The sequence below is a fragment of the Argopecten irradians genome, chromosome 1 (assembly GCF_041381155.1).
Source record: "Argopecten irradians isolate NY chromosome 1, Ai_NY, whole genome shotgun sequence".
NCBI lineage: Eukaryota > Metazoa > Mollusca > Bivalvia > Pectinida > Pectinidae > Argopecten > Argopecten irradians.
Genome location: NC_091134.1, coordinates 8,278,295 through 8,304,141, shown reverse-complemented (window position 1 = coordinate 8,304,141; position 25,847 = coordinate 8,278,295). Strand labels below are relative to the sequence as shown.

The window sequence follows — 25,847 nt, the reverse complement described above, 5'->3', positions numbered from 1 at the left end:
TCGGTCAACAAGATGGCCGCCAGGCAGCCATCTTGGATTTTGATACTTAAAGTTTGTTATCGCTATTTCTCAGAAAGTACTGAAGGGATCTTTCTCAAATTTCATATGTAGGTTGCCCTAGGGCCCTAGTTGTGCATATTGCATTTTGGGACCAATCGGTTAACAAGATGGCCGCCAGGCAGCCATCTTGGATTTTAATACTTAAAGTTTGTTATCGCTATTTCTCAGAAAGTACTAAAGGGATCTTTCTCAAATTTCATATGTAGGTTGCCCTAGGGCCCTAGTTGTGCATATTGCATTTTTGGGACCAATCGGTTAACAAGATGGCCGCCAGGCAGCCATCTTGGATTTTAATACTTAAAGTTTGTTATCGCTATTTCTCAGAAAGTACTGAAGGGATCTTTCTCAAATTTCATATGTAGGTTCCCCTAGGGCCCTAGTTGTGCATAATGCGTTTTTGGATCGATCGGTCAACAAAAATGGCCACCAGGCAGCCATCTTGGATTTTGATAGTTAAAGATTAATATCGCTATTTCTCACAAAGTACTGAAGGGATCTTTCTCATATTTCATATGTAGGTTTCCCTAGGGCTCTTGTTGTGCATAATGCGTTTTTGGATCGATCGGTCAACAAAATGGCCGCCAGGCTGCCATCTTGGAATTTGATAGTTAAAGTTTGTTATCGCTATTTCTCACAAAGTACTGAAGGGATCTTTCTCATATTTCATATGTAGGTTTCCCTAGGGCTCTTGTTGTGCATAATGCGTTTTTGGATCGATCGGTCAACAAAATGGCCGCCAGGCTGCCATCTTGGAATTTGATAGTTAAAGTTTGTTATCACTATTTCTCAGAAAGTATTGAATGAATCTGTCTCAAATTTCATATATAGGTTCCTCTATGGCCCTAGTTGTGCATATTTCGATTTGGGACCGATCAATTTACAAGATGGCCGCCAAGGAGCCATCTTGGATTTTGATAGTTGAAGTTTGTTACTGCTATTTCTCAGAAAGTACTGAAGCGATCTGTCTCAAATTTTATATGTAGTATGTTTGCAAAAGTTTGAAAAGCAGAGAAAAGATCCCTCTTTCCATTGTCAGACATAGATCATTCTTTGGTGGGCGCCAAGATCCCTCATGGTAACATTTTTTAAATATACCAGACACCAAGACGTCAATTGAAAAGTTCCTAGAGAGCAATATCTTATTTGGTGCCCCAAAAATTTAAGCAATTTCAGTCCACTGGATTCTTTTTTCCATTACTGTATAGTTTGACCATGTTTTATTGTGTGAATAATAGTCTGACATGGGCTGTTTGGCTGAAGAATAAAATCCTAGTTATCCATGACATGTCAACATATAAGTTACACCTGTTGTATATTCATGCCAAGGTTAGCTTAACTAGTTAGCTTCCTTTTAGCTATAGTGTAATATGTCACGTGATACACAGTACTGTATGACGTATTGAATAAATGACGTCACCGGCATTCTTCTAAGATCCAACATGGAGTCCTGGTCGTAAATGTAACAACACCGATATACCATAATACGTTTCTCTAAACGGAACATTTGCTTATTAATAAGCAAAATAAACCCATGAAGACAGAAATACTTCTGACGATTGGTGTAGGAAATATAGATCATGTTGACCTTATTTAACATATTGTCTAGTTCAATATATGACCCTAAAATTAACATTTTGTGATATATATGCAAAACAAGTTTTTTTATTAGATGTAGGTCAAATGTCAATACTGTATACATGTCAGTTTGACCGAACTTTGGTACACCAACTTACATGGGATACGTTTTACTCAAGTATGACGTCGCTAAAGCGGCTTTTGATACATAATAGAGCCGACATAAGGACAGCTTTCATTTTAACATTTTTAACTATCAGTACTATCAGTACTTTGATATTGGGTAAGAAATAAAGGGGGTAGACGTACAAAAGTGCAAAAAAGTCGGCATACCCAGTAATTCATCGACACAATATTTTCACGAGTCAATAAAAGATATACGAAGATATTTTTGATTGCTAAAATTTTAGGGTACTCAGGGTTTGTCATTGTTATATGAGGAATTTATCAAAAACTAATGAAATGAAATTCCTCTATTTTCATGAAAAATTAAGAGCAAAACTGGAAATTGCAAGAAAACCCCAACAGATCTAATGAAGTATTGTATATCGTTAAAAAGACAATACGAAATGCTATATGTTATTACACCAAAATAATTTATCTTTTGGTTTTGTATGCCTTAATATCATACATTAAAGGCGCATAAGTAGGAATCGGACGTAAAACTTACAAAAGGTGGCGCAGTAGTCGCATGAATAATCTATTCATGGAATTAGTACTGTTCCGATACGTATTATGTGCCGATTGATGTATTTGCACCAAAAAATTAAAAATCGATCGTGGCGGCCATGCAACACCTCCTTTACAGAATTGTCAGATTGTATATAAAAAAAATGATTTTGTGCCAAACTGCCGAAAATGAGGTTGTTATTTGTTTGCTGGAAGGCAAAACTGATAAAAAGTTTTTGAGCAGGCACTGATTTTATAGGGTCTGTGGGGTTATCGGAAACACAAATATTTTTTTGTGTGGCCTGATCAATATGATTAAGCAGGTACAACATGTACATTGTACACATACCCGAGTTAAAGTCATGCATGTTAAACAAATGCATTTACATAACCACTGAGGAATTGATGAAATATATTTTTAGACAAGAACATGCATCATGTAAACACACTACTGTAAGAGCGATTTGAGTAGTTCTAGACAAAAAAATGCTTTACTACACTCAGTACACTGGCAATGATCACGGTTCAGCATACAAATCATCCGACCACTAATTATATGTCTCTGCTATTAAATGTGTAATGGCAGACAGTAAGCGACTTTGAAAATTTCACAAACATTTCACTACAGTGGGCTTTTCTGGCATATCAGTCACAGTAAAACCAACTAATCTAATTTATATTACAGTAGGAGTGGTTTGTTTCCGAAAAATGTGCAAATTCTAATGTACTCTTAGAATAAATTGTCCCTTTAAGATACTTTCTATGACAATCTTTGAAACTGTTCTATCATTTCTTTCTATTAATTGTAGATTAATGATATATGAATTCTTAACATACTAGACAGGTTACTTCCTTGTGCATGGAGTGCACTACGTTTATATAATATAATTAGACTACAGGTAGCTATATACATAGATTGCACAAGATTAAGACTACAGGTAGAAAAGGAATGCAAATGTGTGCCCATGCATGTCCACTATAGGTAACTCAAACTGTGCATCCTGAGTAAAAATGTACACCTGTACATATCCTTGTTTGTCTACATCTGAATGTACCTGGACACCATGTCCACCTATAATAATAGGAATATATATGTGTCCTGGTATATTCAGACGTATACTGACAAGGATGTCATGTACTGGTGTACACATTTACTCAGGACTGGACACACAGTTACCTGAATAATATTGAATGCCGATATCAACATTCCTTTGAAAATGTTATTGTGAAAAGAATCTAAGATCATTTCCTTTTAAATGCATATACAATGTATTTATAATGTTGTACGTATTAAGCATCAATGCTGTAGTCTATGAATTAATTAACTGAACATCAATTGTTCACATTAATTAAGACACAAATATTTGACGTTATATATGTTTTGATATTTTAATATAAGTTTGATAAAGCTGTTCTCTGTGTTTATAACTTGAAATTTTGCTGTCAGTTAATATAAGCGGCATGTACGGTTGGAGAGTATTTTAAAATACCTGGTATGCACTTACCTTAGATAGGCATTTGTGAATAAGATTTTATAATAAGATTTTTTAATTTCAGGGATTTTACTCTCTGTGTCAAGGAAAGGTAACATTCGCCGCACTATCCTGTTGTTAGGAACTTGTGATGCTGGGAAAACTCTACTTTTTTCTAGGGTAATACACTTCGAGTACTACAAATATAGAATGCAAAATAAAAAAAAAGTAAAATATGGTGTAAACATTTTACAAGTTTTGACAAATTATTGCACAAAATTTAGACTGCATTTAGATTTAGTTATTCAAATAAAAAATGATGAAAAAAGTAAAATCGAGTTATATTTCATATTATGTATATGTATTATTAGCTCACCTGGTCTGAAGGACCAAGGTGAGCTTATGCCATGCCGTGGCGTCCGTCGTCCGTCCATCAACAATCGACTTCTTCTCCATAACCACTGGTCAGATTTCAACAAAATTTTACCGGTAGCATCCTTATAGGTTACTGACTGAAAATTGTAAAAATGATGGGGCTGACCCCCCTGGGGGCCTGAGGGGCGGGGTCAAAATGGGTCAATTTGACTTTTTCCATATAAGCGACTTGTATAATTCTTCTCTGGAACTAAGCATGGGATAGCATCCATAATGCAATAGTAGCATCCTAATAGGGTGGGGATTCAAAATTGTAAAAATGATAGGACTGACTCTCTGGGGTCTTGCTCTCTGAAACTATGATTGGATAACATATTTGTATGGAATATTAAATCTAAGCATCATTATATGGTTGGGATTCAAAATTAAACAAAAAGTTGGGTCAATTTGTCTTTGTGATTTTACTAAATTGCAGAATTAAAAAAAAAAAAAACAACAGGTGAGCGATACAGGCCCTCTGGGCCTCTTGTTTTAATTAGTTTAGATTGATATTGAAACCTCGAGCACGTTTTATTTGTTTAAATGGTTTAGTTAAGTTAGGTTAACAAAATATTGTATTATTTTATCCCAATTATATCATTTCTTAATTACTAGTATATACCCGGTAATCAAAATGTAAAAAAAAATGTGTTAATTTATAATGTACTACATGTGCAAAAATAACATTATACGGAAATAATTCATGTTTGAGTAGTATTTTCTTTTAAAGATTGTGAGCTGATAGACATATATATATATACTGTATATATATATATATATACTATATATATATATATATATATAAATTGAATGAAATACATTTCTCTATTTTCTCTTTTTAAAAGAGAAAATAAAGAAATGTATTTCATTCAACTTATGAAACCTGTGTTAAATTCAGAACGGGACAAAGGAACTTCATATTAGTTTTTATTTTGTCCTCATGGTTTTAGCTCACCTGGCCCGAAGGGCCGGTGAACTTATGTCATGGCGCGGCGTCCGTCGTCCGTCCGTCCGTCCGTCCTTCCTTCCATCCTTCCGTCCGTTAACAATTCTTGTTACCGCTATTTCTCAGAAAGTACAGAAGGGATGTTTCTCAAATTTCATATGTAGGTTCCCCTAGGGCCCTAGTTGTGCATATTATATTTTGGGACCAATCCGTCAACAAAATGGCCGCAAGGCAGCCATCTTGGATTTTGATAATTAAATTTGTTACCGCTATTTCTCAGAATGTACAGAAGGGATCTTTCTCAAATTTCACATGTAAGTTCCCCTAGGGTCCTAGTTGTGCATATTGCATTTTGGGACCAATTGGTTAACAAGATGGCCGACAGGCTGCCATCTTGGATTTTGATAGTTTAAAGTTTGTTATCGCTATTTCTCAAAAAGTACCAAAAGAATTCTTCTCAAATTTCATGTACAGGTCCCCTTAAAGCCCTGGTTGTGCATATTACATTTTGGGACCGTTCGATGAACAAGATGGCCGACAGGTAGCCGTCTTGGATTTTGATAGTTAAAGTTTGTTACCACTATTTCTCAGAAAGTACTCCAGGGATCTGTATCAAATTGCATGTGCAGGTTCCCCTAGGGGTCTAGTTGTGCATATTGCATTTTGGTACTGATCGGTGAACAAGATTGCCAATAGGACGCCATCTTGGATTTTGACAATTGAAGTTTTTTCCGCTATGTCTAAGAATTTACTGAAGGGATCTGTCTCCAATTGTATGTGCAGGTTCTTCTAGAGTCTAGTTGTGCATATTGCATATTAGGACCGACCGGTGAACAAGATGGCCAACAGATAGCCTACAGGACGCCATCTTGGATTTTGACAATTGAAGTTTTTTTCCGCTATTTCTCAGAATGTACTGAAGGGATCTTTCTCAAATTTCACATGTAAGTTCCCCTAGGGGCCTAGTTGTGCATATTGGATTTTGGGACCAATCGGTTAACAAGATGGCCGACAGGCTGCCATCTTGGATTTTGATAGTTTAAAGTTTGTTACCGCTATTTCTCAAAAAATACCAAAAGAATTCTTCTCAAATATCATGTACAGGTTCCCTAAGGGCCCTAGTTGTGCATATTGCATTTTAGTACCGATCGATGAACAAGATGGCCGACAGGTAGCCATCTTGGATTTTGATAATTGAAGTTTGTTACTACAGTTTTATATCTCAGAAAGTAGTCAAGGGATTTTTCTCAAATTTCATGTGTAGTAATATGTAGTAAAAGCTTGAAAAGCAGAGAAAAGATCCCTCTTTCCTTGTGCAGACAAAGATCATTCTTAGGTGGGCGCCAAGATCCCTCTGGGATCTCTTGTTTGTAGGTTTCAAATTATTTTATGCGTACCGTACCGCTCACAAGACGTCAAATTCACAATTTGTGGACTTGCCGTATAAATTCCCTTCAGAAAGACCTTCATATGTATTATGTAAAAAAAATAATGCCTTGATGAGAATTTGATATTTTATGTGGTTCAGTTTTATTGCCTAGTAGGTCAGCAATATCAAACTAGTACGATAAAAATGCAAACAAACGTTTTATAATTGTTTGCATAATCATAACTTTGCTCCATTAGCAGTAATAGACACCAATTGTAGCTCTAAAGACGACACCATTTTCTGTCAAAGTCTTTTGAGCTACAATATTGCAGCTAGCGGGATGCAAGATTCTAAAGTCTTTGAGACTTTCCAAGTCTCGTTTTGGCGAGACTTTTGCTATGCAGGGCTTGATATTTAGCATGATGGCGTAAATGCATAATTATATCTTATTGAAGTTTGCGATATGAAATTCATAATTACACAAATGATGGGGCTGACTCCCGGGGGCCTGAGGGGCAGGGTCAAAAGGGGTCAAATTGAATAGAGTTAGGCCTAAAATTTCCCCTCGTTTAATTTTCTTTAAAATTTGCTCACTGAAAGATTATTTGGTAAACTTTTTATTAATTTAAGGCTTTTATTTGAAATTGAACGAGCGGGTTTGGATATACTGTACTCTCAATAATCCTACTTTACAGTCTGTGTTTCTCAAAATACAATTTTACACACATATTTTCAAAGCTTGGTAATTGCCAAAATTATTACAATTGCAAACAACAACAAATTTTTATCTTTAATATGTAAGTTTATATAGCTATCAATGACCTCAATGTCGTTTCCACTTTTAAAAATACATAAATTGTGATTTTTTTATGCGAATGCGTATAGATGGGGCCTAAAAAAGACCAATTTTTCCATTTTAATTTCAATTTGAATACCTAATTTAAAAAAATTGTGTCGTTTATTTTTCTTTAATTTTTGTCGACATAGTTGATTGTTTGGGTTACGTTGAAAGAATATTAAAAAAATTGACCGCAGAATTTTTGACCAATTAGCCTTTCTATACCCCTACCCCCCCTAAAATTTTTTTTTCATAATTATATAAATAGACCAAATTTGTGCGGTAATAAGTAAATCTTAATATATATTCAACCTTATAAAGTGTAATGGTCTTATAATATAAATTGTTATAACTGTTAACATTATGTCACGATGCCACCGATTCGATGCTATAGAAAGCTAAGAAATGGCACAAATAAGCCATTTTTTTGTCAGGATCTGAAAAATGATTATGAAAAATTCCGTGTAAAGATTCCACTTCATTGACCCTTTTGACAATCCATGATTTATATTGTTTTAGGGGAAAAATATTTTATCAAAATCTATCTTTCCATCGTCAAGATATCTTAGCTTCAATAGTCGTTTGAGACAGATATTCAAGCTTGTGGCCAAAAAATGGGAAATCGTGCATTTTTATGATACAAGCCCAAAACTTGGCATGCAAGTACATGTAGTTAAACATGTGTAGGCATAGACTAATCATTTCCCTATGTAATTAGGCCTAGCTGAATGTAGATAAATTAAAGGATTCGGAGATTTTTTTCTTAGACGTACAATTACAGTACAGTACATCTTGAGGATCCAAATATCTTTTGTTTACTTTTGATAATAAATATATATCTACATGTATTAGATATGCAGATATCTCCTCATAAAAGCATACAAAGACATACAGCTGTTAGTGTATATGATTTCAGTGATTTTATCGACATTTTTGTGATAGAGTTGAAGTTATCAACTTCCATTGTTGTCAGGTAGACACTTTTCAAGGCTACAAATGCTAATTTTTCTAATAGTAAGAGTCTTTGTGATAATAACTGAAAACAAATATTAGCTTCCCAAAAAGCTAAGAAGGCTACCATACCGCATTATTTATTAGGAAGCAATCATAGGAAAGCTTGACGAATTGTTCTGTTCAGAGTTAGCTGCCATAGTTCTTATGACAATTCATTTTTGAAGAATGATAATTTAAATGCTTTCGCATTCAATGTAAAAGATAATCAACTTCATGATATTCATGAAAGGGCCACTAGGCTACCTTTCCGAAAAAAAAAAAAAAAGTTTCTATAAAACAAATATAACATAATATGGCCAAAGATGAGGTTACAGCACCAAACATGTTGAAGTCTTGCTGTCTGGCGCAGAAATAGTCAACTAACGCTTTGTAATTTTGCCAACGTTGGGAAACATAATACGACCTGCGTTATGAAAATGAACATTTTGTTTATTTCAATAAATTGTTCAGAAGGTGCAGTGGGTCTTTTCCTAATGCTAACAAGTTTTCCGTCTAATACACACTGTACTGATATACATGTACTTGGACAAGTTAGTATATTACATATACGCATAGAAACAAGCATAACATTTTGGTTAAAACTGTACTTTACTTATGCACATACAGTTGCACAAATATCCCCTAAGTAAAGCCTAACTTTGTTTCAGCATCTCCCATGCATGTATGCGTAGTTGTTACAAGTAGGTCATGATCATCTAGACAACAGTACTAGTTAGGCTATATATAGAGATGCTCCACTCGCTCCCGTCAATGTAAACAAAACTTGGCAAACTCGTACAATCGCGACATTTCGGAGTAATTTCCATCAATTTCTCCAAGGGGATCCGATTGAGAACTTTTATTCTATTCAGTACGTGTAGCGCCGCCTTGTGTGATTTCTGAGAATAATGTCTGACAACAAGAAAAAACATTCAGACTTCTCTGGGTTTATCAAATGATAATTTGTTTGCAATAATTTCCCTTAAGCTTACACACATGAAATCTTCAACAACAAGGAACCAATCAACACGTAAATCGTTTTGGCCAGCTAATCAAAGTGAACAGACTATTTATAACCATGTGAAATCCCAACAACATGGCAGGCAAAGTGACCGATTATAATAGCTACCATCCTGGGATGGTAGCAAAAAACCACAGGTGAGCGATACTGGCTCTCAGGGCTTCTTATTGCATTTAAAACTTCTCAACTTCTTCTGGCCTGAAACTCACCTGAAATGATTCTTACATGCATGGTTCCAGTCGATTCAAAGTCCAAGGTGGCCGCTGTGGCGGCCATCATGTAAACACATTTTGAACTTTTTCTGATGTTCTACTAGTTCACTAGTGTGATTTGGCTGAAACTTGCCTGGGTGCCAAAATCTTGTATTTACTTCTTTTCCTTTTATATTGGTGTCCAGATTAATTGTCAGATTATCGAGGACCTTAGGCCTTTTAATTTTTGTTGTTGTAACTATTGCTTTACTATTGTTATCAAGGATAAAACTAATGTAATAGTTTAATTATTGCAGACTACAATATTATATTGTGATAGTACATTTTGATATTGTAACTTTCCGTTGCCCTGCAGGAAGGGTGCTAGATTTGTACCTGGTGCCCCTATTGAATGATCATAAAAGAAGACTATATTTAGGATTTTTCTTTTCTTTCTTCCTAGCTTACTTTCCTCTTCCTAACATCTCCCTTGACACCACCTCACTTTTGGCCTTCAGATGAGTGCTCGCCCATGTGAGGTATAGACTCTGGGTTCTGTCCCCTGGCTGAGACACACCAAAGTTTATAAAAGTGGTAGTTTCTGCTCCTGCTTAGGGCTCAGCATACTTGGAATGGGACAACTGGTTTGCCCGTTGTCAGTTTAATATGAATGGGTGGGGTGTGTTGCGTGTCTTCAGTGGCATGCTCCAGTTACAAAGCACTATAAAAAGGGCAAGAGTTCCACTATACAAGAAAACACAACACGAACATATCACAGTCTCCCATAACACACATATACACCACACAATTCATACACACTACTGTCAAATCGGGTTTATATTCCTGTCATATTTGTTGTTATATATGTGTTTGTTATCGTGTCGTTGTTACCTTATATGTTACCAAGCTGGTAAGGCGCGACAGAGCCACCGTAGGATTACACAGGTAAGCGAGCGCGTACGAGCTGGGCGCCATGTCGATGTGACTTGATAGAGAAACACATTTGAGCGATTTACAGCTAATACGGGCATAGAACCATAAGTTTATGGTAAGTATTACGTTTAATCTCTATTTGATAGTATTTATAATGTTAATATTGGATTATTTTGGCTTAAAGTGAATAGTTGGGCAAAGAAAACCAGTCTAAATGCGTTCATTAGCCTTCCAAAAGTTCTCGCATATTAATACGACGGCCAAGTTCTGCTTAGTTTCCCAGTTCTGACCATTAAAGTAAAGGAAAGTTGAAAGCATTGAAAGCGAGGCTGCGTGGAAATGTAACCACGGACATAGTGAGCCGGGAGGACGTTTTAGAATTTCCATACTTTAAATTAATTTCTTTGTACGCAGACAGATTTTGACGAGCGATTTTATTTTTCCATTTCATAAGAAATTATACTGGATACATTCACACCATTTTTACCGACTTAAGCCATCCTTGCCCGATTGTTCACTTTAAATAGTGTTATTGACCTTGGAATGTTGTTCATGCATTATTCTATTGTGCGGTCCAAACATGCATAACTTTGACTATTTTGTAAGCATTTATACCAATTTATATATGTAATATCTATCGTACTTCCATATAGAAACATTTATATTAGGTATTTGGAAGGTATTAAGGTTTTATGTACATCGGTGTAACTTCATAATATAACTTTAACGCGAATCAGAATTTATTGTATGGAAGCCCATGGGTAGCGTACATTTAAGTTTTATGTTAACTCATGGACCAGCACTTTTATAAACAAACTTGTGTCATAATTAGTATTGATTAGTATTGATTTAGCTATGTTTGTAGAAGTAAAGATTTATTTTAGGAAAAATAATGTGTATATTAACTGTGAATATAATAATAAGGTGTGAATGAGTAAATGAGGGTATCGACTTTGTGTTTATGTTTTCACAGCAAATTTATGCTGGACAGGAGCTACAGTATGGACAAGACTCTCATGCCTGTGCAACATATACTATGCCAGTTGGTTGCTGTAACTGGCCACCTGTTATACTGCAGCAAAGCCATTGAGAGGGCCGCCATATCGTTGTGTCAGAGACATCAACTTAACTTGTGACATCACCTATGTAACCTTCAGCCACCACACGGCTGGGCAGACAGGCTACTGAGCATTGAGGGCCTGTGGTTATTGTGGACACTGCATGTGTCATAGGTTGCTTTCACAACTCAGCCATTCAGACAGACTATAACTACAGAGTCTGCGCCTATGTACAGCGTCTTAACCTACATTTTGTTTTGTGGAGTCACCGGAGGGACGTGTGCAGAGACATTGTTCATTGTGTGAAAGTAGTGTGAATGTGGTGTGAATAGGTTGTACTTATCAAATAATTTCTGTAATACTTGTAAATATCTTGTTCTGTGTATATAAAATCTCTATTTGGTTTCTTTATACAATATTGTTTTCTTTTTCCTATTCAAAGACTGTCCTCGCTCATCTCACGTTACAACTACACACCTCATACATAGGAGGTCGTCCTTGCGTAACCCTGGCTGTTAAAAATATAATAGGATGTTAATTAATCAAACAAACAAATAATCAAACAGTTACCTGCTACTATCAGTAATAATTCAAACACACAGATGAACTAAACCGAGAACAAAGTCAGTGTTTTTTGTTTATTGAATAACATTGTGACCAGGGTTGGGGTAATTAAAAATGTAATTGTAATTAATTGCAATTAATTACATTTTTTCAAGTAATTGAATGTAATTTGTAATTAAGAAATATTTCAATTACATGTAATTGTAATTGTAATTAATTACATTCGAAAAAGGTGTAATTAACAATTACATTTCAATTACTTTTCAATTACATATACATGCATGTATATATTTACTAATGTCTAATACTAAGATTAATGAATGTATGACATGTATTTGACTATATAGAAATTTAAACAGGTAACATATGTGAGGCAGTGACCATAGTATACACTACACTTGTACCTGTTTTTACCTGTAGTTTACCCCTCAGGCAATATACAGGTGTGAGGTGTGAACACATAGCCTGTGATTACAACTCACAAAGGTCTTGCTTATATAACACCTGTTGATTACCTAATTAGCGTATCTAATGAAGGCAAAAATATAGATGATAGCTCAGATTAGTCTTCAACGGCCCCCTGCCAAGAAAATCAAAACAGACCACTTTTTTCAGTTTTCTTCACACTACACTGTCACGAGAAAGAGACACAACTCAGGTCTTAAATTCAATGAAGTAGACATCTACGGGTATATTGGTGAAGATTGCACAGAGAGATGTTGTGTCCTATTAAAGTTCTGGAAAGATATATATAATTCTTGCAGATTTCCAAATTTGTGTATTTCAGCTAGCAAGTACTTAATAGCTATATACCAGCCACTTCAGCTCCAGTAGAGAGATTGTTTAGTGTTGCTGCCAAAGTATTCCAACCAGACAGAAACAGACTGTCTGATGATGATTTTCAGACTCTGATGATAAAAAAATGCAATTAAAAAATATGATACCTGGTACGGTACAAGTTATTCATATTTTTGAATTGCATTTTATCATCATCAGAGTCTGAAAAGTTTTAAATGTAAGTCCAATAAAAATGTACATGTAAAACTAATACATGTACACCCTACCAGTACTCTATTGTAACTTGCGGTTTATGTGAAGCATGTGTTCTATCAGACTTTACTGATAGTGACTTATATATTATGTATAAATGCTTCATTGTATGACTATACAAATGTGTATATGTTATCAAAAATAAACATATTAAGAAAATGTAATGTGTAATTGTAATTAATTACTTTTTGATTGTAATTGTAATTGTAATTAATTACATTTACAAAACTGAGTAATTGTAATTGAGTTTTGACCAAGTAATATTGTAATTGTAATTAATTACATTGCAATGTAATTGACCCCAACCCTGATTGTGACATTTTCTTATACAATCTTTTACCAGCTTGTGAAGAAGATATCTGATGATGTGATGACAGTAACCTCAATGAAAGCAAACAGTGGGAATTATAAGGTTCAAAACAAGGTGAGAGACTTTATGGTATCACATGTTGCGAAACATCTTCAAATCCATATAATGGGGGAGTTTATATAACTTCAACTCATTCTCCAGAAAAGGGGAGGGGCCGCTTATAAATGGGAAGGGCGCTAATTACGGCGAATACAGTCAAAACAAGGTAAGAGTCTTTGTCATGATCAGACAGTAGGAATTTTAATTATAAACTGTCAAAAACAAATGTAGTGACAAGGTTGTAAGCAAACAGTGGGAATTATCATATCAAAAACAAGATGAGGGATATGGTTATCAAATATAATCACTCATCTCTTAAAAGATCAGAGACATGGTTATAAACAAACAGTCCATGTGGGAATCATCAATTCCAAAACAAATTGAAGGACTTGGTTATAATATAATCAAACCTGCTAAAACTAGTGACATATATAAATGCATTGACTTTTTGACAGAATAAAAGTCTGCGTATTGTTGACATCCCTGGCCATGAGAGAATAAGAATGCAAGGGCTTGAACAACACAAGAACACAGCAAGGTATATATGTCTTATTTATTTCTATATATTTACACTTGCTAGGCTTGGTCACTATACGCTAATACTAGCCGATTTTGTTTACCATAACTGCATGGTAACATTGAACTTTGAACTTGCGTAAGGAAATGTTCTGTGCAACGTAAAAGGACTACTTTTTTTTAAAGAAACACATGGCTTTGTTTACATTTTGACGAAACATTACGTGTATATTGTTGTTTTTCATAGAATTTTGAAAAAATGTAAACAATATATACATGTTTTATATTTATATATGATTCAAACAATTTTTAAATTAACAATTGTATAAAGAAACGGAAAAATATCCCGACCGGGGCGACGTGCTTTCATTTTTGTTAAAAATGATGGGTGTCAAATATAAACATTACCTCTGTGCCTATGTTCGTCCTACGATCGAGCCTTTGGGGTGGACGGGTGTGAGACCCTCTGATAGAGGTCAGTTATAAACATATCCTCTTGTCTTTGTTCTTTGAGTATTTAATCATGTGTATTATAAAACATGCACCGCTAATAATCCACGTGTTGACAGTTCCGCGTCACCACAAATACATTGTATCCATCGAACACAAGTGAATTTGTTTCATCTATCGATGGCGATATGGATCTAAGCGTAGATTATATAATCACATGGCTCCCAATGATGTAATACCGTCAAGTCAGACGACATCTCAAACACATTGAGCTACTTGAAAATCGGTGTTTTGACAACTTGGGCAAACTAAAGTGTGTAAGCGTGCGTCAGGTTCGCCTCGCTGCACAATAACGGTCACCGAGTTCACACATGTATGTGTCCGTGTACAAATTCTTTATGTAATTACGCTATATATTAACTTTCAGCAAAATTGAATATATTAAAGTTCTGATCTGATTAAATAAAATTATCTCTGAAATTTACTTTGTTTGTCATGTTTATTTTACACTAAAATATTGAACTTTTTTGTCGTCGCGGATGAATAATTCTACCTTACGTGAAGCGTCATCATTTGCTGTTCAATTGAGTAAGCTCCTCCCACTTTTGACCGACTTTTATTGAATAATTACGTCACTTTCAAATGACGATTTTATTGCATAAAATATAAATAAAAAGTCGTGTGAGTGTAAATATAGGGATTGGATATCGTTTTTATGTTAACCATGCTTGTATGGAGCAATTCCTCTAAGAATATATTCAATATGGGGCGCTAACGCGCCCCATAGAATATATTCTTAGAGAAATTGCTCCATACAAGCATGGTTAACATAAAAACGATATCCAATCCCTATATAAAAACTTTCTTGTAGCTCTTCATCATGTTCTTAAGATCATTTCCTTACCTATGATATTCCACATGCAATATCAGATTATATGTATAGTCAACTTTGCCTATAACACATTTTTGGGGACAATGAAAAACACTTCGCTATATCAAAAATTTGTTGTTCCTGAATGCATGATTATATAAATTAAAGAAATTAAAGAAATGATAAGGCAAGCTTTTTCCATCCTCGATACTCCAGGGGTTCCGTTCACTTATGATCTCTACACCCCTGGACTATCTCATAGTGAAATTGAAGGCAGCTCAGCGGAAAACATTTGACCAATCACAGGCTAGCAAAGATTTCCTTTGAAGACTACAGAGAGAGCGACGCCTAACATCAAAGCCACACAGTCAACCACAGTGTACCGTTATATAACGGCTCTTTTGATGTACATCGTATGACTAAATTACCTGTTTTATTCTGTTGGCTCCAGTTTTACTATGAGATAGTCCAGGGGTGTAGAGATCGTAAGTGATCGGAACCCCTGGAGTATCGAGGATGGCTATTTTCTATCTCAATAGGTTGTGTTATTCAACTCTCAGGACATTGAATAAACACTGCAGCTGTTGATTAACAATTTCCTCTGTATGCATTCTAATTGGCTGACACGGTGAACTTTGACCGAACTACATATTTGTCATTAAATAGTATAAATATCCCTTCCACAAATTTTCGGCCTCTTGGCCATCTGCAGGTACATAGAAACACAAGAAAAGCTAGGTGAAATCCATCTTGTACGTTTTGATATGATGCCGTAGCAACAATAACGTTATAGATATAATGACGTCATAGACATCGAAAACGCTTCATCCAAGTCATTCCACATACATGCAGAGGAGAATGTATAAAAGAATATTTAGTTAGAGAAAGTCTGTGAAGAGAAATTCTATAATTGCTATTAGTTCTTAAAGCATAGTTATTAGTATCCGTGGCTTTTGGAGGAAGAAGTGAATGGAGACAGTTTGGTGCTAAATTATTCTCGATTTTGTAGACTACTGTAAGTTTTATCGTTTGCGTCTCTTAGAATGTAGGCAGTTGCAAGTTACAGACCGTTTATCAGTGGTTTTTCTCCGGATACTCCAGTTTTCCTCCAGCAATATACCATGCATGTCCTTTAAAGTGAACAGTCGGGCAAGGATGGCTAAAGTCGGTAACAATGGTGTGAATGTATCCAGTATAATTTCTTATGAAATAGAAAAATAAAATCTCTCGCCACAATCTGTCTGCGTACGAAGAAATTAATTAAAAGTATAGGAATCCTAAAACGTCCTCCCGGCTGACTATGTCCGTGGTTACATTTACACGCAGCCTCGCTTTCAATGCTTTCAACTTTCCTTTACTTTAATGGTCAGAACTGGGAAACGTAAGTAGAACTTGGCCGTCGTATTAATATGTGAGAACTTTTGGAAGACCAATGAACGCATTTAGACTGGTTTTCTTTGCCCGACTATTCACTTTAATGACCTTGGCTGTTAATAGGATGTTAAACTAATAAAACCAAAACCAAACATTTTCGAATATAAAGCTTAAACATTTACTTATGAAAGTAAACCAGTAATAATTCTTGCGACTTAAATTTTATAATTTATTATTATTTCTTTTTCCTGGGCAATATACTACACATAGCTAAATAATTCATTTTTATCCACATTCAGTATCGCTATCACACTCATTCTCAAACATCTTACTCATATCATACTCATATCATACTCATAAGTCTTTTTTTTTTTTATAGCACTCAGGACTATAAGATCATTCTCTATGCATATATGGTCCCAATGCGACAATGGTATATAGCATATGTATATATATATATTTTTTTTTCTTATCTTTCACAATAACAAGTCTCATTGTTTCTAACAGTAATTATTTCTGACGGAGATAGAGAGAAAGAGAGGAGAATCGAGATAGAGAGGAGGGTAGTGAGAGTAAGGAGCAACGTGGAGAGCAAATACAGAAAGATAGAGAGAAATACAGAGAGAAGGTGAGAGAGAGAAAATACATAAAGCGATAGGGGGAAGGGGAGGAAAAAAACAGAACGAGAGAGGGTAAGAGAAAAAAGACAGCGAGAGTGAGCAGAAAAAAAAGCAGGGGGAAAAGACAGGAAGGGGGAGTTTGAGAATAGAGAGGATGTGGAGGCAGGCGAGACAGTCGTGGGCGCGTGGCAAGTAGAACTAATGTAGATGAGCGAGAAAGCTTAGAGAAAAATAGAATATCCGGTAAAGGGAGTGAGTATATCCGGTAAAGGGAGTGAGTAGAGAAATGAGAGACAGGCTAGATCAAGTGCGAAAGCTAAAGTAAGCTATGTGAGAGTCATGAAGTCATCATCTTTCTTACAAGGACTCACATTACGCTAATATTCAAGTATAATACAATCATGCGGAGAGAAGAAATGTGAATATTTATATATTGTTTGAGTAATTTTTTTTAATTGTTGTAAATATCCATTGTCTCACTTTTTCCATATTTGCTAAAGATATTCTTCTTTCAGTGTCATCATAGTGCATTTTTTTTATTATTATTATCTTTTTTTCGCCATTGTTTCAAATACACTGTATTTAATTTCTGAGCGAGTCATGAACCAAAAACATTACATACAATTATACTTAACAAAATTGATTTCATGCGCACACAATCTTCATTTGTACAGGTATACATCAAGTGTCATTGCCCTATATTCCACCAAAACAGTCCATATAAAAGGAAAAAGGCTACGACACTCAAATCTTATACATAGAAAGTAAAAAAAAAAAACCTTTTTCAAGTATGAATACTAATTGCCATATTTTGCATGATATTATTACAAACATGTACATGCAAATTAGATAATTCAAAGAAATTAATTTACCAGGTATCATTACACGCATGTAAAAAGTTATTTATGCATGTGTTGCTTGGCAAATGCCTAATTTTCATTACATCGCTATACATTTTCAATTCGTTTTTTAATACCCTAAAAATGTCAATTTCCTTCGTTCTTTTTTAGGTCATCTGACCGAGGTCAGGATGACCTATTGTCATCGTGTTTCGTCCGTCGTCGTGCGCCGTGCGCCGTGCGCCGTCCGCCGTCCGCCGTGCGCGTGCGTCGTGCGTAAGACTATTTATACAAAAGCCTACTCCTCCTTCATCCTTTGATGGATTTCATCCATTTTGGTTTGAAGCATCATTAGGGAAGGACAATCATATTTTATATAAATGAGCCTGTCCGACCCCTAGGGGCTGAGGGGTGGGGCACCAAAAGGGCAAATTTTCTTATTTTAAGCTTTAAAATGCTACTGCTCCTTCAATGGATTTCATCCATATTTGGTGTGAAACATTATTGATGAAGGACAATCATATTTTATATAATGAGCTTGGTCCGACCCCTAGGGTCAGAGGGGCAGGGCCTCAAAAGGGCAAATTTTCTCAATTTTAGCTTTAAAATCCTACTCCTCCTTCATCCTTGGATGGATTTCATCCATATTTGGTGTGAAACTTCATTAGGGAAGGACAATCATATTTTATATAAATGAGCCTGGTCTGACCCCTAGGGTCAGAGGGGCGGGGCCACAAAAGGGCAAATTTTCTTAATTTTAGCCTTAAAATCCTACTCCTCCTTCATCCTTGGATGGATTTCATCCATATTTGGTTTGAAACATCATTTGGGAAGGACAATCATATTTTATATAAATGAGCCTGGTCCGACCCCTAGGGGCTGAGGGGTGGGGCCCCAAAAGGGCAAATTTTCTTATTTTAGCTTTAAAATCCTACTCCTCCTTCATCCTTGGATGGATTTCATCCATATTTAGTGTGAAACATCATTAGGTAAGGACATTCATATTTTATATATTTGAGATAGGTGTGACCCCTAGGGGCTGAGGGGTGGGGCCCCAAAAGGGCGAATTTTCTCTTATTTTAAGCTTTAAAAATCCTACTCCTCCTTCATCCTTGGATGGATTTCATCCATATTTGGTGTGAAACATTATTGATGAAGGACAATCATATTTTATATAAATGAGCTTGGTCCGACCCCTAGGGGCTTAATGGTGGGGCCTCAAAAGGGCAAATTTTCTTAATTTTAGCTTTAAAAAACCTACTCCTCCTTCATCCTTGGATGGATTTCATCCATATTTGGTGTGAAACATCATTTGGGATGGACAATCATATTTTATATAAATGAGCCTGGTCCGACCCCTAGGGGCTGAGAGGTGGGGCCCCAAATGGGGAAATTTTCTTAATTTTAGCTTTAAAATCCTTCTCCTCCTTCATCCTTGGATGGATTTCATCCATATTTGTTGTGAATCATCATTGGGGAAGGACAATCATATATAGCAAATGAGCCTGGTCCGACCCCTAGGGGCTGAGGGGTGGGGCCCCAAATGGGGAAATTTTCTTAATTTTAGCTTTAAAGTCCTACTCCTCCTCCATCCTTGGATGAATTTTATCCATATTTGGTGTGAAGCATCATTGGGGAAACACAATTATATTTTATATAAATGAGTCTGGTCTGAACCCTAGGAACTGAGGGGTGGGGCCCCAAAAGGTCAAATTTTCTTAATTTAAGCTGGCTCACTTCCTGTTTTAAGGTTTCAGTCTCCGATCTCAAGAAAAATTGGTCTATAGGGGTTTTAATTGATGCCGAACAACATGCAAACATTTTCGTAAAGATTTTTGTATTCCAAGATGGCCACTGGCCCACTTCCTGTTTTAAGGTTTCAGTCTCCGATCTCAATGAAAATTGGTCTATAGGGGTTTTAATTGATGCCGAACAACATGCAAACATTTTCGTAAAGATTTTGGTATTCCAAGATGGCCGCTGGCCCACTTCCTGTTTTAAGGTTTCAGTCTCCGATCTCAATGAAAATTGGTCTATAGGGGTTTTAATTGATGCTGAACAACATGCAAACATTTTCGTAAAGATTTTGGTATTCCAAGATGGTCGCTGGACCACTTCCTGTTTTAAGGTTTCAGTCTCCGATCTCAATGAAAATTGGTCTGTAGGGGTTTTAATTGATGCCGAACAACATGCAAACATTTTCGTAAAGATTTTGGTATTCCAAGATGGCTGCTGGCCCACTTCCTGTTTTAAGGTTTCAGTCTCCGATCTCAATGAAAATTGGTCTATAGGGTTTTAATTGATTCAGAAGGGGAACTTTAGGTAAGGACAATCATATTTTATAAAGGCCGAGGTAAGACCCATGGGGATAGTATGACCGAGGTCCAAAATGGGAGCTTTGCTGGAATGGCTTAAAAATCTGACTCCTCCTTATATTAATCCTTGAATGGGTTTCGACCATATTTGGATGAAGGGCTACCAAGTTTGTTCAACAAATGACATTTACCTTTTTCAGAAACTTACATATTCAACTAGGGAGTTCCTTGTATTGTTTATATTAATCGTTAACCAATACTTTATACTGTGACTTTGTTGTTTTGTGCCATGAGTCAGATGACCGTTAAGGCCCATGGGCCTCTTGTTCACTACGTAGTATGTTTTATAAACAGAAAAATATATAATCGATACTAGGACATTTAAATCTTCATATACTGGCGATTCCGTTTTCATACTCATAAGTCATCATCATCATCATTATCATTCCATGATTTTCATGATCGTCACAATCTTTATTTCTAAACTTGACAATGGATCAGTTACCAAAATATGTGTATCATAGTAGAACACATTATCATCTTGACAATTTCATGGATATTGAATATAATTAGATCTACAAATTATAACCTAATTAGTGACTGGGAATGAAATTAGTGGGTTTTGTACGTGTTTTAGCTCACCTGGCCCGTCGTCCGTCCGTCGTCCGTCCGTCAACATTTCCTTTAAATCGCTTCTAGTCCTAGAGTTCTGCATGGATTGAAACCAAATTTGGTCAGAAACATCCTTTGGGGAAGGGGAACAGAGCTTGTATACATTTTTGCTGTGACCCCCCGGTGGCATGAGGGGCGGGGCCCAATAGGGGAAATAGAGGTCAGTCTATAAATCGCTACTTGTCATAGAGTTCTGCATGAATTGAAACCAACTTTGGCCTAAAACCTCACTTGGGAAAGGGGAACAAAGTTTGTATAAATTTTGGCTCTGACTCCCCAGGGGCAGGAGTGGCGTGGCCCAATAGGAGAAATAGAGGTCAATCTATAAATCGCTACTTGTCCTTGAGTTCTGCGTGGATTGAAACCAGATTTGGCCAGAAACATCTTTTGGAGAAGGGGAACAGAACTTGTATAAATTTTGGGTCTGACCTCCCGGGGGCATGAGGGGCGAGGCCCATTTGGGGAAATAGAGGTAAATCCTATAAATCGCTTCTTGTCCTAGCTAGAGCTCTGCATGGATTGAAACCAATTTTGGCCAGAAACATCCTTGGGGATAGAGAAACAGAGTTTGTATAAATTTTGGCTCTGACCCCCCCAGAGCAGGAGGGGCGTGGCCCAATAGGGGAAATGGAGGTAAATCCAATAATTCACTACTCGTCCTAGTGTTCTGCATGGATTGAAACCAAATTTGGCCAGAAACATCCTTGGGGAAATGGGAACATAGCTTGTATAAATTTTGGCTCTGACCCCCCTGGGGACAGGAGGAACGGGGCCCAATAGGGGAAAAAGAGGTAAATACTATAAATCGCTACTAGTCATAGAGTTCTGCATGGATTGAGACCATATTTGGCCTAAAACATCCTTAGGGAAAGGGGAACAGACTTTGTATAAATATTGGCTCTGACCCCCCAGGGCAGGAGGGGTGGTGCCCTATAGAGGAAGTAGAGGTAAATATTCAATTTTCTGTCAGGAAAGAACAATGAATCTGTATTCAGAACATTACTTGACCTTACAAACCAGGTGAGCGATACAGGCCCTCTGGGCCTCTTGTTATGTTTTAGTTCACTGGTTTTTGAGAAACAAATAAACCCCAATTTTATGCATGATTGTAAACTGTTAATAACACTAATAATGAAATAATGATGCATGCGTATGAGGCATTTTAAGTCTTAAATAGTTATCCTTTTTGTTTTCACCATCCCATAGCTGAAAAGATATGTAATAGTAACTATAAGCTGTACAACTCCCTTCATATAAAGTGACTATGTGCCGTACACCATCTGAGATAAGCATTTGCTATGAGCCGTAACCTCCTTCGCTATGTGCTGTACACCATTGTGATTTGGATGAGCCTTTTAACATAAAGGAGACAAACTGAGAAGTACATTGTATTCCTCTTGTGAATCTACTCTTATACATTGTAATAGAGTAATGTAGTATTAAAATATGTATTTATGGTCGATGGAAAGTTCTTTTCCAGCATATGTTCTAAAGACAGGTGATTTACATCGGAACCTCCCTTGGTGTGGTGGCATGTTTACATTTGGCAAGTTTTTTTGCGACACTTCTTGAAGACCATTTATACATAGGATGATATATTCAGAATCGCGTGTTAAAACCAAATGTCAGTATCCCAAAACATCTATAAATGCAGATAATAGCGCCAATCTTAGCTCTATTCAAATCCTTATTTTCTCACTCTCGCTTCAGAGGGTAACTAGTTCCGGGTCATTACCATACGGTGGTAGTGGTATTTGACTTTGTCTTTGCCGTCATAGATTCTAACATAATTTGGCCAGAAACATTCTTTGAGGAAGTTGAACAGATATTGTATAAATTTTGGCTCTGGCCCCAAGGAACAGGAGGGGCGGTGCCAAATAGGGGAAATAGAGGTAAATCTTTTGAATCACTACTAGTCATAGAGTTCTACATTGATTCTAAAAAAAGTTGGCCAGAAACATTCTTGGGGGAAGGAGAAAAGAGTTTGTATAAATTTTGGCTCTGTCATACAAACAGTTGGGCGTGGGGGATAATGACACACTTTGCAGTCCCCTGTTTTAGCTCACCTGGCCGGAGGAACGGTGCGCTTATGTCATGGCAAGGCTTCCGTCATCCGTCGTGTGTCCGTCCATACTCCTTCCGACCGTCGTCTGTCCGTGAACATTTCCTTTAAATCGCTACTAGTCATAGAGTTCTGTATGGAATGTAACCAAATTTGGCCAAAAACATCCTTGGGGAAAGGGGAACAGACATTGTATAAATTTTGGCTGTGACCCCCTGGGGGCAGGAGGGGCAAGGTCCAATAGGGAAAATTGAGGTTAATCCTCTAAATTGCTACTTGCCAAAGAGTTCTGCATGGATTCTAACCAAATTTGGCCAGAAACATTCCCTGGGGAAGTGAATAAGAGTTTGTTAGCTCACCTGATCGAAGTTGCAGAGTCTGTTGTCCGTCTGTTGTCCGGCCGGCCGTCTTCTCCAAAATTTGGAATCCTTGAGTCCTGAAATTTGTCTTATAGCATGCTGGCATGAAGGGCTACCAACTTTGTTCAAATGAATGACCTTGACCTTCAAGGTCACAGGGGTCAAATAGGCGAAAATCTAAAACAGAATTTTGCTTCATAACCAAGAGGCCTAGAGACCTGATATTTGCATGTGACATGCTGGAATGAAGAACTACCAAGTTTGTTCAAATTAATGACCTTGACTTTGATTCAAGGTCACAGGGATCAAATAGGCTAAAATCAAGAGGCCTAGGGACCTGATATTTGCCTGTGGCATGCTGGGATAAAGGGCTATCAAGTACATGTATGTTCAAATTAACGACCTTGATCTTCATTCAAAGGTCACAGGGATCAAATAGGTGAAAATCTTTAACAGACTTTTGCTTCATAACCAAGAGGCCTAGAGACCTGATATTTGGCATGTGACATGCTGGAATGAAGAACCAAAAAGTTTTTTTTTTTCAAATTAATGACCTTGACCTTGATTCAAGGTCACAGGGGTCAAATAGGTCTGCCTCTTAAGAACCAAAAGGCCCACAAGGACCTTCATTCAAGGTCACAGGGGTCAAATAGGCTAATATCTTCAAACAAATTCTTGTGAATAACTAAGAGGCCTTGAGTACTGATATTGGGCTGTAGCATACTAGGATAGAGAGCTACCTAGTTTGTTGAAGTGAATAACCTTAGGTACTTTTTTATGCCATATAATATTAGTCAGATGACCGTTAAGGCCCATGGGCCTCTTGTTTAATTAATTATTTTTATTTTACAGAGGAGTGGTGTTTGTTGTAGACAGTGGAACATTAATGAAAGAAGTAAAAGAAGTTGCAGAGTAAGTGTGATCAAATAACATCTTATGTTGTGGCAAAAATTTTCAATAATGAATGTGAATTTCTACTACCTAGGGGTTTACTAGACCTAGAGTTTTGTATGGAATGTAACCAAATTTGGTTAAAAATATCCTTGGGGGAAGGGGAACAGAGTTTGTCTAAATTTTGGCTCTGACCCCCGGAGGCAGGAGGGACGGGGCCCAATAGGGGAAATGAAGTTTATTTACAAATAGCTACTAGTCATAGAGTTCTGCACGGAATGTAACCAAGCTTTGCCAGAAACATCCTTAGGGAAAGGGAAACATACTTCGTATAAATTTTGGCTCTGAACCCCCGAAGGCAGGAGGGGTGGGGCCAAATAGTGGACATAGAGGTAAATCTTATAAATCACTATTAGTTCTTGAGTTCTGCATGGATTGTAATCAAATTTGGCCAGAAACATCCTTTGGGAAGGAGAACAGAGTTTGTTTAAATTTTGGCTCATACCCCTTGGAGCGAAAATAGTGGGTCCCAATAGGGAAATTAGAGGTAAATCTTTAAATCCTTCAGAAAAGAAACAATATCCTGTATTCAGAACATTACTTGGCATTGCAATTACCAGTTTAGTGATACAGGCCCTTTTGGCCTCTTGTTTGATATCAGAAATCAAATATTTACAAGAAAGAAATATATTTTCTTCAGCAACTCATCCTCAAAAAATACAAAGGAGAAGGTACGTTAGGACTCGAATATGGCCCCAAAATTAATTGTCCAGTAAAGAACAACATATTTTGCCATATAACAGTTGAATACATTTGCTAACACATTACATCCCGAAAATATCCTGCATGTGCCAATTATGTTCACTATGACGTCACCAACATGCAGTTTCCCGCCATTTTTCACAAAAATCCTTGAAAAATCATACTTTTTGAGTGGTTTTCTCTAAAAATTAATGTGGCCGCCTTCGTGGAGCAGAAAGAGATTTTCACACGTTGTGTGTGGTGTATTTACGCATATTGATGCAAAATATAAAGTTGCTCCAAGGTGGCGGCCAAATCCATTTCAAGCCTTTTTAGGTCATCTGACCGAAGGTCAGGATGACCTATTGTCATCGTGTTTCGTCCGTCGTCGTGCGCCGTGCGCCGTCCGCCGTGCGTCGTGCGTAAAACTATTTATACAAAAGCCTACTCCTCCTAAACCCTTGAGTGAATTACATCCATATTTGGTGTGAAACATCCTTGGGGAAGGACAATCATATTTTATATAAATGAGATAAGTCCGACCCCTAGGGGCAGAGGGGCGGGGCCCCAAAAGG

The 25,847-nt window shown here is 36.7% G+C and overlaps 1 protein-coding gene across 2 annotated transcripts in view; it reads left to right on the top strand.

Annotated features, from left to right (window-relative positions):
- Positions 1-25,847, top strand: part of LOC138316577 (signal recognition particle receptor subunit beta-like) — an 83,811-nt gene that overhangs the window by 16,380 nt on the left and 41,584 nt on the right. The window contains exons 2-5 of one of the 2 annotated variants that reach the window (XM_069258260.1): positions 3,862-3,956; positions 13,497-13,577; positions 14,018-14,100; positions 24,493-24,552. In XM_069258260.1, coding sequence (XP_069114361.1) covers positions 3,862-3,956; positions 13,497-13,577; positions 14,018-14,100; positions 24,493-24,552 — 319 coding nt within the window. The remainder of the gene's footprint in view (positions 1-3,861; positions 3,957-13,496; positions 13,578-14,017; positions 14,101-24,492; positions 24,553-25,847) is intronic. The other variant, XM_069258267.1, reaches the window with a different exon arrangement.